The sequence below is a fragment of the Lolium perenne genome, chromosome 6 (genome assembly GCF_019359855.2).
Source record: "Lolium perenne isolate Kyuss_39 chromosome 6, Kyuss_2.0, whole genome shotgun sequence".
In the NCBI taxonomy this organism is placed as follows: domain Eukaryota; kingdom Viridiplantae; phylum Streptophyta; class Magnoliopsida; order Poales; family Poaceae; genus Lolium; species Lolium perenne.
In genome coordinates, this window is record NC_067249.2 from 187,079,220 (window position 1) to 187,092,784 (window position 13,565).

Here is a 13,565-nt window from a genome sequence, read left to right on the forward strand (position 1 = left end):
TGGTCTATTCATGTTGATGATTACTTACCTGCATTTTGCAATTCAATTCTTAGCCTAGTGTGTGTGGTAGATCTTATCTACACCTGGCGTGTGATAGTATTTTGAGAAATGTACTGATCTTCAGACTCTAAAAGGTAACAATTGGCGTGAAATGCTAGTATTAGTTGCTTTTCTATTTTGAACCAAATATCTGCTCTCCTCCTCCCCCGTTTCCATCCTCTGCACGTACAGAGGGACCATTCTTTCCCCTCGCAGTCATCCTCTTCCTCTGTGAGCCCTGACCTACCCAAGCAAGCTCCAATCCGACCCGATGCGGCGCTAGAATATCTCCTCTACTCCACCACCGCTGTGCCCTAGAGCTGCCGCTGCGCCGTAGCTTGCGTCCCCGCCGACGCCCGCACCCGCAGCCCCCTCCGCCCCTCGCGCGCGCCGCCGCCATCTCCGTTCCCGCGGCACCTCATCGCGTCGCTGCTGTCTCACCCCACTCCGCAATCTTGGCCAGCCGTGAGCTTCTTTGCCACCCAGTGATTAGATAAACCCCACTGATCTCCACAAATTCTGGGCGTGCCGCACAAATTGGGTGTGCTGGTGCACACCCGGCGCACCATCCTAGATCCGCCGCTACCTGACCATGGCTGTCTATTACAAGTTCAAGAGCGCCAGGGACTATGACTCGATCCCGATCGAGGGCCAATTCATCTCGGTTATGAACCTCAAGGATATGATTTTCGAGTCCAAGCACCTCGGCAGAGGCACTGATTTCGACCTCATGATCTCCAATGCGCAGACCGATGAAGGTTGCTTCTTTGTCAGCAAAGAACCTTTCTTTGATTTCTTTGTATGGGTGAATGTATGCAAGATGTTAGTGCTAGATAGTATTGTGATAGGCCCAGCCTGTAATGTTTTTGGCTCTGTATAGCTGTTTCTTTCATGCACTCAAGATGTATGAATTTCAGGCCTTATATAGTGGGTATTTTTTTTTCCTGGTACAGTTTTTTCTTATATTCTGAGCTTCCTAAGTCATCATAACATGACCTACAAGTTTGATGTGAAGGTTTGACTATCAGTTGAGCATAGTTTCTCAATGAAGTAAAACTTTGAAATGATACTTATTAAGTGTAGCAGTTTGAAAGTCTTTTGGGATTTTCGAGCACATGACCCAAGTATTGCATTGAAGACTAGTAAGTTTGTTTTGAGGCAAACGGTGTTTGTTGCTTGAGTAGGCCAGTGCGATTGAAATACTTTGAAATTAGTTTGCATGATTCTATGGTGTACTTAGCTTGCAATATCTTGATTTTTGGGGGATATGGGTTTGGATTATACAGTTGAGGTATTACTCAAATCATTTCGTGCGATGTTTGTACTTACAGAGTATGCTGATGAATCTACCATGATTCCAAAGAACACATCGGTATTGATTCGCCGGATACCAGGACGCCCAAGGATGCCGATTGTCACTGAACCAGAAAAGTACTGTCTTTCTCTCTGATTTTGGTTTCACTCCACACCTTACCTGATAATTCACATTCTCGTCCATCAAGAGTTAATGACACATTAGTTATCTATAAGCAGACTATTAATTTATATGTTTGACTGGATCATGCCACTGAACATGGTCCATGTTAGGAGTTAAGACATCATGTCAGCGATCATAATTCAGGGTTCACATCCATTTTTTGCAGGGCAATGCCTGCAGAAAATAGGCTAGAAGAAGTCATGCCTTCTGGTAGCGCTTTTCTTGGTGATTCCTCGATGAAATATGTAAGAATAGCTTCTAGTCTGGGTTACTATTATCTCCTACAGAAATTGCCACTGCGGTCATATTTCGTGGTTTGAGCTATTACTGTTGGCTATTGATCCCGGGAACTGATATTCGTGATATTGAAATTGCAGCCTGAAGAATCTGAGTGGGATGATGAGTTTGGCAACTCTTTATATGTTAGTGATTCGATTCCTTCTCAGCCTGTTAGCCAGGCAGTTAACGCTTCTGAAAATCAAGTTGACGAAGATAGTAAAATAAAAGCTCTTATTGATACAGCTGCTGTTGACTATAGGTGAGTGATCTGCTGACTGGCTAAATGACTATTTATTATCCATGAAGGTAGATATTATTAATAAAATGTTGTACTCATTTAACTGGATGATCATGTTTTCAGTCAAAACTCTGATGGATATGGTTCTGGAAGAGGGTATGGCAGGGGGATGGGTGGGAGAATGATGGCTGGCCGTGGTTTTGGTAATACTTTCTACCTTCTCCGTTGATTGTTTGTTTGCAAGATATATGTAGAGCTTAGAAGTAGCATCATTCTTTGTGAGAGAAGTGCTACACCCGCCTAGGCATCATGGATACATAGTGACATCATTATTCAGATACTAGATATCTAAATTAATTCTACTTATCCTCTTTGATATTCTTAAGGACGTGGTCCGGGTCGGCTGGACAACAGGACACTTCCTCCTGGCTATATTTGCCATAGATGTAAAGTACCTGGTATGTTGACTTGTCAAGTCTTTGTCAATGCAATATTATGTCCTGTTTCACTTGACCAATAGTTGTTTGCAGGCCATTTCATCCAACATTGCCCAACAAATGGTGATACTAGATATGACGTCAGAAGGATGAAACCCCCAACTGGCATTCCGAAATCCATGTTGATGGCAACTCCAGATGGCTCATATGCATTGCCAAGTGGGGCTGGTGCTGTTTTGAGGCCAAATGAGTAAGTTCAAATTGCTTTCTTAGTTAATTCTGTGATAAGTTTTGCTGGATCTACTTGGAAGGGAAAAAAATCAAACATCTTAATTTGTTTTGTGACAGAGCTGCTTTTGAGAGGGAGATAGATGGCCTGCCCACCACCCGCTCTGTTGGTGATCTCCCACCAGAGCTGCGTTGCCCGTTGTGTAAGGAAGTAATGAAGGATGCTGTTCTAACTAGTAAATGCTGCTTTAGGAGTTTCTGTGATAAATGTAAGTTGTGCTTTAAGAAACAATTGTTTTTGCAAACTGCTGTCATTGATACGGATGTCATACAATACAAATGTCTTTATTTGATGGATTTTCTACATTGTATTTTCCTTGTTCTCTTTGTCCTCACTTCAAGATTTCAAAAAAACATGCTCTGCAGTGAGTGAAATGTTTTGTTTTGTTGGCAGGCATTAGGGATTACATAATTAACAGATCAATGTGTGTCTGTGGTGCCACAAGCATATTAGCCGATGATCTTCTTCCCAATAAAACTCTAAGAGAAACCATCAGCCGCATATTAGAGGCACCACCAACTAGCAGTACAGAAAACGCGGGAAGCATGGTGCAAATACAGGGTATATGCATATATTTATCTGTTATATCACATTTTATGTCTATACGAATTAGAAACTGATGATAGCATCTTGTGTAGACATGGAGTCGGCTCTACCTGTACAGCCCAAGATTAGAACTCCTGCTGTTTCTGCCGCTTCAAAGGAAGAGCCTAAATCACCGACGCATATAGAAGAATCTCCAGACGCTGAGAGCCAAAGCGGATTGAAAGCTAACGTTGATGTGACTTCTTCAGATAAGAAGGCTAACACCATTCCAGATGTCGCTGAAGGGACAATGGACAAGGCCCAAAATGAAAAAATACCAGACATGACTCATGTCACGAAAGAGTCGCAGGAAAAATTGCCTGCAGGCGAACAAGGTAATAATCTTTCAGCCCAGTTAGTTTTCATCTAAGCTTGCATGTGATGCAGCCTCCCCAATAATTTTCTTGATAGAGACTTGCAGCAGTTTTGCGAGTCAAATTAGCCAGAAATCCATCTTACTCGTGCTTCCAGTGAACTGTGTGCATATTTGATATTTAAATGATTATACTCATTGAAATAATGAGATTATTTTAATGGCTTCAGCAGTAAAGAAGAAAAAGAAGAAGAAGGTCCGGGCACCAGGGAACGGTAAGTTAATTTCACCAAACTTCATGATATGTTGCATAAATGGAATGCATTGTCATTATTTTTTTATTGCACCTATATTGGTTAAACTTTATTTACTTGTACTTATTTAAAAAATTCTTACTCTACCTACAGCCGAGGAGCAATGGAATAATAATTATCAAGATTTTGGAGCTGAAAATTTTGCTGGAATGCCTATGGGACCACCAGGAAATTTTAACCCTTACTGGGGAGGAGGGGGGATGCCTTTGCCAATGGATTACATGGGTCCACCATTTCCAGGTCCCATGCCTTACATGGGTTATCCACATGGTCCATTTGATCCTTTTGGTGGGGGAGTTCTCCCACAAGACCCATTTATGCCTCCAGGATACATCATGCCTACAATTCCTAGGTATATCTCTTGGCATCATTTTTTTATTTTCTGAGTAGGAATTTGGACATATATAATTATACGTGTGAGTGTTATTTTGACCTGTGGAATTTTAAACGAGTGCATAGCCTACAAGTTTGTGTCTGTATTTCCCCAATTTGTTGGGAAATGAGTATTATCACCTCCTTGTCTTTCCACAGATTGGCTATTACAATGACCACTGCAACTCTTGAATTTATCATTTTCAGGGACCTTTCTGAATTAGCAGTTAACAGTATGGGAATGAACATGGGGCCACCAGTTGTGAGAAGGGACGAATTTGAACCCAGGAAACCTGATGGGAGGAGACGTGAAATGGACCGATTCAACGGAAGGTGATTATACGTTTCAAATCATGTGCTTTAATTTCCTACAACTTAGATAGACACTTCGATTCAAATGCTTTGCTCTTATCCAATATGTACAAAATCGATGTCATCGGTTACCTTGTACCTGTAGTTTTATCTAGTGCATTGGTCTATTAAGTGATACACTACAACAATTGAACGACAAGAGATTATACAACCACTCAAACTGGCTACTTTGGTGTATTTTGCTACGTGAGCTGTTTTTTTTTAAATTTTTTTTGCATCACAATCAAGTATCGACATCACATATTTGGGCCATTAAATACATGCCAGCCTCATATAACTTTGGTACCCTCACCACAAGAATCTGCTTCAGGCTTAGTTGGCCCTGCATGCCTTAGCCTCAGCTGTTGCAAGCACAACATTGAGTGCCTCCTGGAGACTGAACACGTGGCGACTCTGTTGCCCTGCCCTTGATGAAACAATTTAATGGCTTCCCCAGCTTTGTGCTCGCCAAGAATTACGAGTCGACGAGTCGAGCTGAGTCGTTGGGGTACCGACTCATTGACTAGTCTAGACTACTGCTCGACTAGTCGACATGTACTTTAGCAGTCGCTAGTGCGACAACCAAATAAGAGATTTAATAACTAAAACTGGCATAAGTTCAACACAAGTTACATAAATAATAATGCTAGAGCCTAGAACATCATGGCATAGGCCTCAAATTATCTCGTCTAGATAGGATTCCTAATTTTGGCTCCCAAGTGCCTCACCCAGGAAATTTTTGAGTCGATCGACTCCGGAAGCAGGACTAGTCGAGACTAGTCCACAACTAGTTGGTCGACTCATGGAACTAGTCGAAACGACCATCTGAGTCGACAGTGAAATAACGACTTGTAGACTAGTTGCTCGACTCATTATCCATGGTGATGAGTCATGAGGGCTCTAAGGTAGCACACCAGATTAATCTGAGTTACAATGGCCCAACTCCTGCTCTGCCTGAATACAGATTGTTGCAAGTACCTTTTCCTGCAACCTTGTGGTCTTGATGTTCAATATATCCAAATTCTGCACAAAGTAAATGGTTCAAACCTACTTGTGAAACAGCACCTTAGCAAAGGCAACATATAGATGTTAGAGGCTCTGATTTATCAAATTAGAGTCTTAAAGCACATAAAATGTTCCTTTATGAACCAAGAACAATGCAGGGTTATTTGGGCCCAATATCTGAAGTCTTGACTGGTTCTGTAAGTTAGCCTGCATCACAATTTATTAACCTTGGCCATCAGGATAAGAAGTCGTATGACCAAGCGGAAAAGCACTTAGTGCATGACTTGATCTGCAACCTTGGCTACCTGAACAGATTTTAATGATCATAAATGAGTATGAAAAGCGAAAACTTATCTAAAATGTCAATCAGATGAAATTCTGATCTTGTTTTGCTCCTACTCTCAAGCATTGATTTAGTTTGAAGTTCCTATGTGAACCATGTACGGTTAGTTGCACCCAGTGTCCTGATACTTTGTCTGGTTCTACACGTTAGCCTACATCATAATCAAGCAAGCTCCGGAACATAAACCTGTTGTACTACATCTTATCATTTTGGCTTCATCTGGTAAACTAGGTGATTGGGGGCTATTTGTGAAGGGCCTCCTTAAATGCTTGTATATGGAGTCATTCCCTAAGAGCATCTCCAACAGGTGCGCTATATCGGCCGCGCTGCAAAAAAACGGCCGGTATACCGCGCGCGGGAGGGAATCAGGCGCTCCAGCAGGCGCGGTAAACGGCGCGGTGCTGTAAATTTTTTAGAGCGCGCGGCGTTTTGCACAAACCGGAGCGGCATATGTCGGCTACAGCGCGCGGCATCACTCGTCCAAGCGCGAAAGAACCCCCGCGCTGAAACTTCCTCTTCCGCGTCGCCGTCCGAGCGCCCAATCCGTCGTCTTCGCGCGCCGCCGGCGAAATCCCGACGATGGACGACCCCTCCAGCAACCCACCGACCCCTCCCTACTCCGTCCCACCCTCCGCCGCCGCCACCACTTCCGCCGCGCCGCTGCCAAACCCTAGCGGCGGCGCCGACGGCGGTAATGCAACGGCTGCTGCGCGCGCGCTCTTCGTCCCGCCGCGCGGCGCCTGCTGGCGCAGCCGCCGCGCAGGGCGCCGGCAACACGCGGCCCGCGCCGAGGAGGGGGAAGGCGCCGTCGACCAAACGGCCGCACATCGGTGCCGCCTCCGTCGCGCCGCCGAAGAAAGCGAAGGCGCCCGCCACCCGCCGGCCGCAGCCTCCTCCTCCAACGACGAAGAACCAGGCGCCTCCTCCTCCTCCTCCGACGACGAACCAGCCGGCGCCTCCGTCCGGCAACCATTATGTGTTCCACTTTGTCCATTTGAACCATATGTCGTGTGTCATTGTTGAACTACGCCATTTTGTGTGTCGTTCTTGAACTATGTGATGTATATTGCACTTTGTGTCATTTGTTTCATGAATTATGTGTGATTATTTGATCTTTGTGAATGCAAAATAGTCTACAAAACTGTTTTCCGCGCCCGCGCGCTGTATTTTGCCGCGCCCGGCGGAGGACCATTTTTTCAGCCCGCGCACGCGCTGCATATTAGCGCGTCCGGCGGAGGAAAAAACGGCGCGCAGCATATTAGCGCGTCCGGCGGAGGAAAAAACGGCACAACGCGCGCTAGCTGTTTACCGCGCGCAGATTCTGAGTTTTAGCGCGCCGCGATATAGCGCGCCTGTTGGAGATGCTCTAATGTTCTTTAAAAATCATTTAGATTGCTAGGTTAATTTAAACTTTTGAGTGATGAAACTTGCCACTTGTCCCAAGTGCAAATTCCCTGCGCCATGAAAGGTCCATATTCCTGAAAGATTCATCCTCAGCTAATACTCTAGAATTTGGAAATAACTACTCCCTTTGGTTCATATTAATGGACTCTACTTTGTCTAGATTCGTATGAATCTAGTTAAGTTTTTTGACTAGATGTATGTGTATCTAGACAAAATTGAGTCATTTAATATGAACCGGAGGGAGTAATAAATGTTTTAACCAGTGTAAGTTTATGGCCATGTAGATCAATTTCATGTTTATGGAGGCTAAAGTGGTAGGCCTAAACAAGTTAAGGGGCATTAGGTTGCATTTGAGTCTGTAGTAGGAATTTGTTGCCAATGGTTGATTCCCTCTTTTCTATGTTTTGTTCTGACCTGGTGCATGTCATCAGGTAAGTTTTATTGTGCCCACCCTGACCCCTTCTGCTGAATACATTTCCCCCAGATACTTAAATACTGATCAGTTAGTTAGCACTTGGAATGTTAATTTTGCTAGCATGCCTCATTGACCTGTAATATTTATTCTAATATACTTATGCTCAGTTGTCATAGTAGCTGTTTCAGTCCTTTTTTTTCCCACCGAATCATCAATGCTAATCTACTGATGCAGGGAGAGGGAGAGGGAGCGTGAGCATTCCCGTGAGAGGGAAAGGGAGAGGGAGAGGCAGAGGGATCGAGACCGCGATGTGGATCGAGACCGACACAGGGACAGGGAGTATCGAAGGGAAGGCAGGGAATCGTCAGGAGCCGTAAACGATAGTACCTCGATGAGACCTAAGGATGTATGTCTTTTCCTGTCAATCTATTATCTTGCAAAGTTATGTACTATCAGTTCCATGGTAAACTTGTGGGCGACGGCGTCAGCTGCGGAGAGGTCAGCGCCACTCAACAGGAAGAAGAATGCCTTCTGCACGGTTGATTCTGATACTGGCCGAACAAGAACGGCGATCTGTTGCATACTTCGATGCACAAGCGTTCGCAGCAGTGAATGCCAGCTCGATTGGGCAGCTTTCTTGGTTGGTCCCGGCAAGGCCGACGTGCTCACTTGCTCGGGGTCACAGAAGCAGCAGTTGCTGGTCCGAGTTGCTCTGCCTGCTCCTAGTGTCCATGGCACTGCTTTCCTGTGCTCGTTGCGGCTTGGGTTACAGGATGGCATCTATATACATGGGAGAAACACGTCTATTTATATATATCGTAGTTGGTTTTGTTTCTCCTCAGCATGTTACTTTTCTCAAGATTTATTTATTTATTTTATTTGGCAAGTTTTCCTTATTTTTTTAAATCGTTTTCCATCTTTGTTTTTTGAAAAACCTTGTTTTATGATCTTTTTTTCCTTGCTTCAGTTACTTGCCATTACACAATGCTTCCCTGATGTGATGTAGATAGTTGTAGTAGTAGTATACAGGGCAAAGAGGTAAAAGGTATCACGACGCCAGATGAAAGCGACAATATGTGTTTTACCAAAAAAAAGAAGCCAAACAGTACGTAGTTTATGCTGTGCCACGGCCCAATGGTGTGTCATGGTTGGGCCGCATGCTGCCGTGGCAAAGCATGGAATATCCTTGGCCGTACGATTTGGATCCCTTGGTTGGGAATACTAGCCAAGTCCCTGAGGTAAGTTAAAGTGGCAGTATTCTGACATGTGGTCCCGTGTTTGCCATTATTGTTGTGCAGAGATCGAGGTCCCAGGCGGACAGGTCGGAGCGCGCAATGCCGCCGCCGACGCTCAGCCCCGAACGGCACTCGCGTCGTTCCCCGCGGCGCTCCTCCAGCTCCGGCAAGAAGCGCGCCTCCTCCGACCGCTACGACGACCTGCCTCTCCCGCCTCCGCCGCCGCCACCTACGTCGCGGCGCGAGGCAGAGCACGCGAAGGCGGCCGCCGCCGACGCCGCCGCGGCAGACCAGCGGTCCAAGGCCAAGGCCAGCGTCTTCTCCCGCATCAGCTTCCCCGGCGACGCCAACGCCAACGCCTCCGACTCCAAGCGCAGCCGCAGGTCGTCCTCCGACAAGGCCCCTGCGTCTTCATCCTCGTCCAAGAAGGCCGAGGAGAGCGACAGCCGTCACAACCGCCACCACCATCGGGAGACCACAGCTAGCGCGGAGGAGGAGAGGCGGAGGCCGCCGGCGGTGGCTGCCGACTACGACGACGAGGAGCAGTCTAGCGAGGAGGAGAAGCACTTCAAGAGGCGCCCGTCGTCCTCCAGGCGGGAGCGGGAGCACGAGGAGCCGCCGCGGCACTCGCGGCGGTCTAGGGAGCGCGGCGACGGTCACCAGCACAACGGTGCTGCCGGCGGCGCCGGCCATAAGCGCAGGTGAGGTGACGCGAGAAGCAACTGACCTGCCGCCGCTCCAGCCCTTCCTCCGGTGATGGGCGTCTGTGATGATAACGCCTCTAGAGCAGAGCAGAGCATCTGAGCTCTGCTTGTTTTCGTGTTATCTGTCGGTGTTGTACATTGACCTTCTGAGATTTGGAGTTTAATCAAATGATCAGGCGAGATGAGGATTTAGTAATAAAATGATTTATTTATGGATTCCTCTTTGCTACAGTTATGGATGCGATTAATCAAATGTTGCATTTATCCTCATTTGTGTCGCACTTTTTTTTTGTACTATTGTTTTGACATTGCCCATTTGTGTCGCACTTGGATACTGCCGTGGGTTTTGTTTGCTGCTGGTGCGTACACAAGTAAAATAAACTGTAGCGAGAAGGATTTTTTTGGTTGAAAAGTGTCATTATTCCTGCAAAGTGAATGTGCTTAACATTCAACCACTAGGCTGTTCTATATCAAAATCTTCCGCAAAAAGGATTCTATATAAAAAAATTACTATGCGTAAATCACTAACACCTACTCACTACTGGATATGCGCAACATCTAACAAGAGCAAATAGTAGTGTAAATTGCACTCCATGTAAAATGCACCTTTGATAAATTCGAAGTCAGCATATACTTAATCTAATTGGGACACACATACAAATTTGTCATAAGGTATGGCGGTTTTTAACGGGCTTCCGGGCTATAGGAGAGCACATGCATCCATCATTCATGCAGCGCCTCTGCCACCTCATGTTGAAATTATAACAAAATCTAAATATTTTAAATGGTTTATCTCCTAAATCGCTAGTATAATAGGAACTTTTCTTCATCGTTGAGTCACTCAGTTCGTCTCAACAAGGTTTCAAAACTAGATTCCATGTTGCTATGTATTACACAGTTGACACCCAGCCCCTCCTCCCGCACCCCCTCCAAACCCTAACCCCGCACCCCTTCCTCCTGCCGCCGCCGCCGGTGGCGCCGCCGGGCAAAGCCCGCGGGGCGTGGCGGCGGCCTTTCCCTGTTGCCGCGCTGGAGACGGCGGCCATCTTCCCTCTTCGACGCTGCGGCACTCCGGGTGGTCGGCGGCGGGCTTCGCTACGGCAGGTTGTGGGCGGCGGCCATCCGCGCTGCGGCCTCCCTGCCTCCCGTCGGTTACGCTGCGGCACGCCGGTGGTGGCTCGTGGTGGGCGGCGGCCAGGTTCTTTGATCTGTGCCGTTGCATCCTCCGCCTATCGCCGGGGCGTGGAGGTGATCTTGGGCTCCTCCCGCGGCACGAGGGTGCCCGGGGCAGCAGCCCTGGGTTCGACGGCGGAGGCGGCCCTCTTCTTCGCCGGAGGTGGTCGGCTGGTTGCTGGGGTGGCGGATCACATGATCCGTCGACTTCGGCGATAAAGATCTAGTCGACGACGAGCCAGCGGTGAAAGGGCCACCGGTGAAAACCACGCCTTGACTTCGTTCTTGGCGGATGATGGCGGCGGCTATTGGCGTCGTTCCCTTGCGAAGGCATCATCTTTGTTGGCCTTTCCACATGCTCTCGCCGAGTTGGGGATTCGCGGTTGTCGGTGAAAACCGTGCCTCGATTGGCGGGCGATGGCGGCGTTAAGCGTCGCTTCCTTCTTGAAGGTATCGTCGTCGCAGTCTGCGGCTACTCACTCGTGCTGCTCCGGGGGAAACCCTAGATCCAGCCAGGATCGGAAGATGACGGCGCTCTTTGCGTTGTTCTACCTCTTGGGGCATCGTTTTTGGAGCAGCGGCTGGATGGAGGTGGATCTTGGTGGTGTGGTGTTCATCTACCACGTCGTCGTCGATGATTCTCAGCGGCGTGGAGCTATGGGGTGTCGAAGACGGGCGAGGATTGCTGGACGCGTGCAGCATGGTGGAGTGATACGTCTCCAACGTATCGCTAATTTCTTATGTTCCATGCTTGTTTTATGATGATACACACATGTTTTACACATACTTTATGTCATATTTATGCATTTTCCGGCACTAACCTATTAACAAGATGCTGAAGAGCCAATTGCTGTTTCTGCTGTTTTTGGTTTCAGAAATCCTAGTAAGGAAATATTCTCGTAATTGGACGAAATCAACGCCCAGGGGCCTATTTTTCCACGAAGCTTCCAGAACACCGAAAGGGAACCGAAGTGGGGCGACGAGGCGCCGCCACACTAGGGCGGCGCGACCCAGGGGGGCCCGCGCGGCCCTAGCGTGTGGCCCCCTCGTCAGCCCTCCGACTCCGCCCTTCCGCCTACTTAAAGTCTTCGTCGCGAATACCCCAGTACCGAGAGCCACGATACGGAAAACCTTCCAGAGACGCCGCCGCCGCCAATCCCATCTCGGGGGATTCAGGAGATCGCCTCCTGCACCCTGCCGGAGAGGGGAATCATCTCCCGGAGGACTCTTCACCGCCATGGTCGCCTCCGGAGTGATGTGTGAGTAGTTCACCCCTGGACTATGAGTCCATAGCAGTAGCTAGATGGTCGTCTTCTCCTAATTGTGCTATCATTGTTCGATCTTGTGAGCTGCCTAACATGATCAAGATCATCTATTTGTAATGCTACATGTTGCGTTTGTTGGGATCTGATGAATAATGAATACTATGCTATGTTGATTATCAATCTATTATCTATGTGTTGTTTATGATCTTGCATGCTCTCCGTTATTAGTAGAGGCTCTGGTCAAGTCGTTACTTGTAACTCCAAGAGGGAGTATTTATGCTCGATAGTGGGTTCATGACTCCATTAAATCTGGGATAGTGACAGAAAGTTCTAAGGTTGTGGATGTGCTGTTGCCACTAGGGATAAAACATCAATGCTATGTCTAAGGATGTATTTGTTGATTACATTACGCACCATACTTAATGCAATTGTCTGTTGTTTGCAACTTAATACTGGAGGGGGTTCGGATGATAACCTGAATGTGGACTTTTTAGGCATAGATGCATGCTGGATAGCGGTCTATGTACTTTGTCGTAATGCCCAATTAAATCTCACAATACTCATCATAACATGTACGTGCATGGTCATGCCCTCTTTATTTGTCAATTGCCCAACTGTAATTTGTTCACCCAACATGCTATTTATCTTATGGGAGAGACACCACTAGTGAATTGTGGACCCTGGTCCATTCTTTTACATCGAATACTATCTACTGCAATACTCGTTCTACTGTTTTCTGCAAATATCATCATCCACACTATACATCTAATCCTTTGTTACAGCAAGCCGGTGCGATTGACAACCTCACTGTCACGTTGGGGCAAAGTAATTTGGTTGTGTTGTGCAGGTTCCACGTTGGCGCCGGAATCCCTGGTGTTGCGCCGCACTACACTCCGCCGCCATCAACCTTCAACGTGCTTCTTGGCTCCTACTGGTTCGATAAACCTTGGTTTCTTACTGAGGAAAAACTTGCTGCTGTACGCATCACACCTTCCTCTTGGGGTTCCCAACGGACGCGTGCTGTACGCGTATCAAGCTCTTTTTCTGGCGCCGTTGCCGGGGAGATCAAGACACGCTGCAAGGGGAGTCTCCACCTCCAATCTCTTTATTTTGTTTTTGTCTTGCTTTACTTTATTTACTACTTTGTTTGCTGCATTATATCAAAACACAAAAAATTAGTTGCTAGCTTTACTTTATTTCTATCTTGTTTGCATTCTCCATATTAAAAACACAAAAAAAATTAGTTACTTGCATTTACTTTACTTATTTCATCATGTTTCCTCCTAAGTTCACTCTAAAAGATATATATGTAGGAGAAGGGTCTATA

General features: G+C 46.9%; 1 protein-coding gene across 2 annotated transcripts; it reads left to right on the forward strand.

Annotated features, from left to right (window-relative positions):
- The first annotated feature begins 204 nt into the window (after window positions 1–204).
- On the forward strand, window positions 205–10,012 carry LOC127306684 (E3 ubiquitin ligase PQT3-like). Of its 2 annotated transcripts, none has more exons than XM_051337371.1 (15): window positions 205–797; window positions 1,371–1,470; window positions 1,683–1,761; window positions 1,894–2,054; window positions 2,157–2,236; window positions 2,420–2,491; window positions 2,564–2,720; window positions 2,819–2,967; window positions 3,153–3,320; window positions 3,398–3,679; window positions 3,888–3,932; window positions 4,065–4,323; window positions 4,551–4,676; window positions 8,096–8,267; window positions 9,160–10,012. In XM_051337371.1, exons 1-15 carry the CDS (start codon window positions 632–634, stop codon window positions 9,799–9,801), a joined length of 2,658 nt encoding a protein of 885 aa, XP_051193331.1. In that variant the 5' UTR covers window positions 205–631; the 3' UTR covers window positions 9,802–10,012. The 2 variants fall into 2 exon arrangements, with proteins under 2 accessions (XP_051193331.1, XP_051193332.1); XM_051337372.1 differs by having other exon boundaries at window positions 3,891–3,932.
- Window positions 10,013–13,565: the final 3,553 nt, after the last annotated feature.

What these genes read in the sequence shown, in the direction of transcription:
- LOC127306684 (XM_051337371.1), top strand. Translation starts at nt 632, where the DNA reads ATGGCTGTCTATTACAAGTTCAAGAGCGCCAGGGACTATGACTCGATC. An exon ending in GGTCCGGGCACCAGGGAACG is followed by an intron (nt 3,933 to 4,064) that starts GTAAGTTAATTT and finishes CTCTACCTACAG; the next exon opens with CCGAGGAGCAATGGAATAAT. An exon ending in CCTCGATGAGACCTAAGGAT is followed by an intron (nt 8,268 to 9,159) that starts GTATGTCTTTTC and finishes ATTGTTGTGCAG; the next exon opens with AGATCGAGGTCCCAGGCGGA.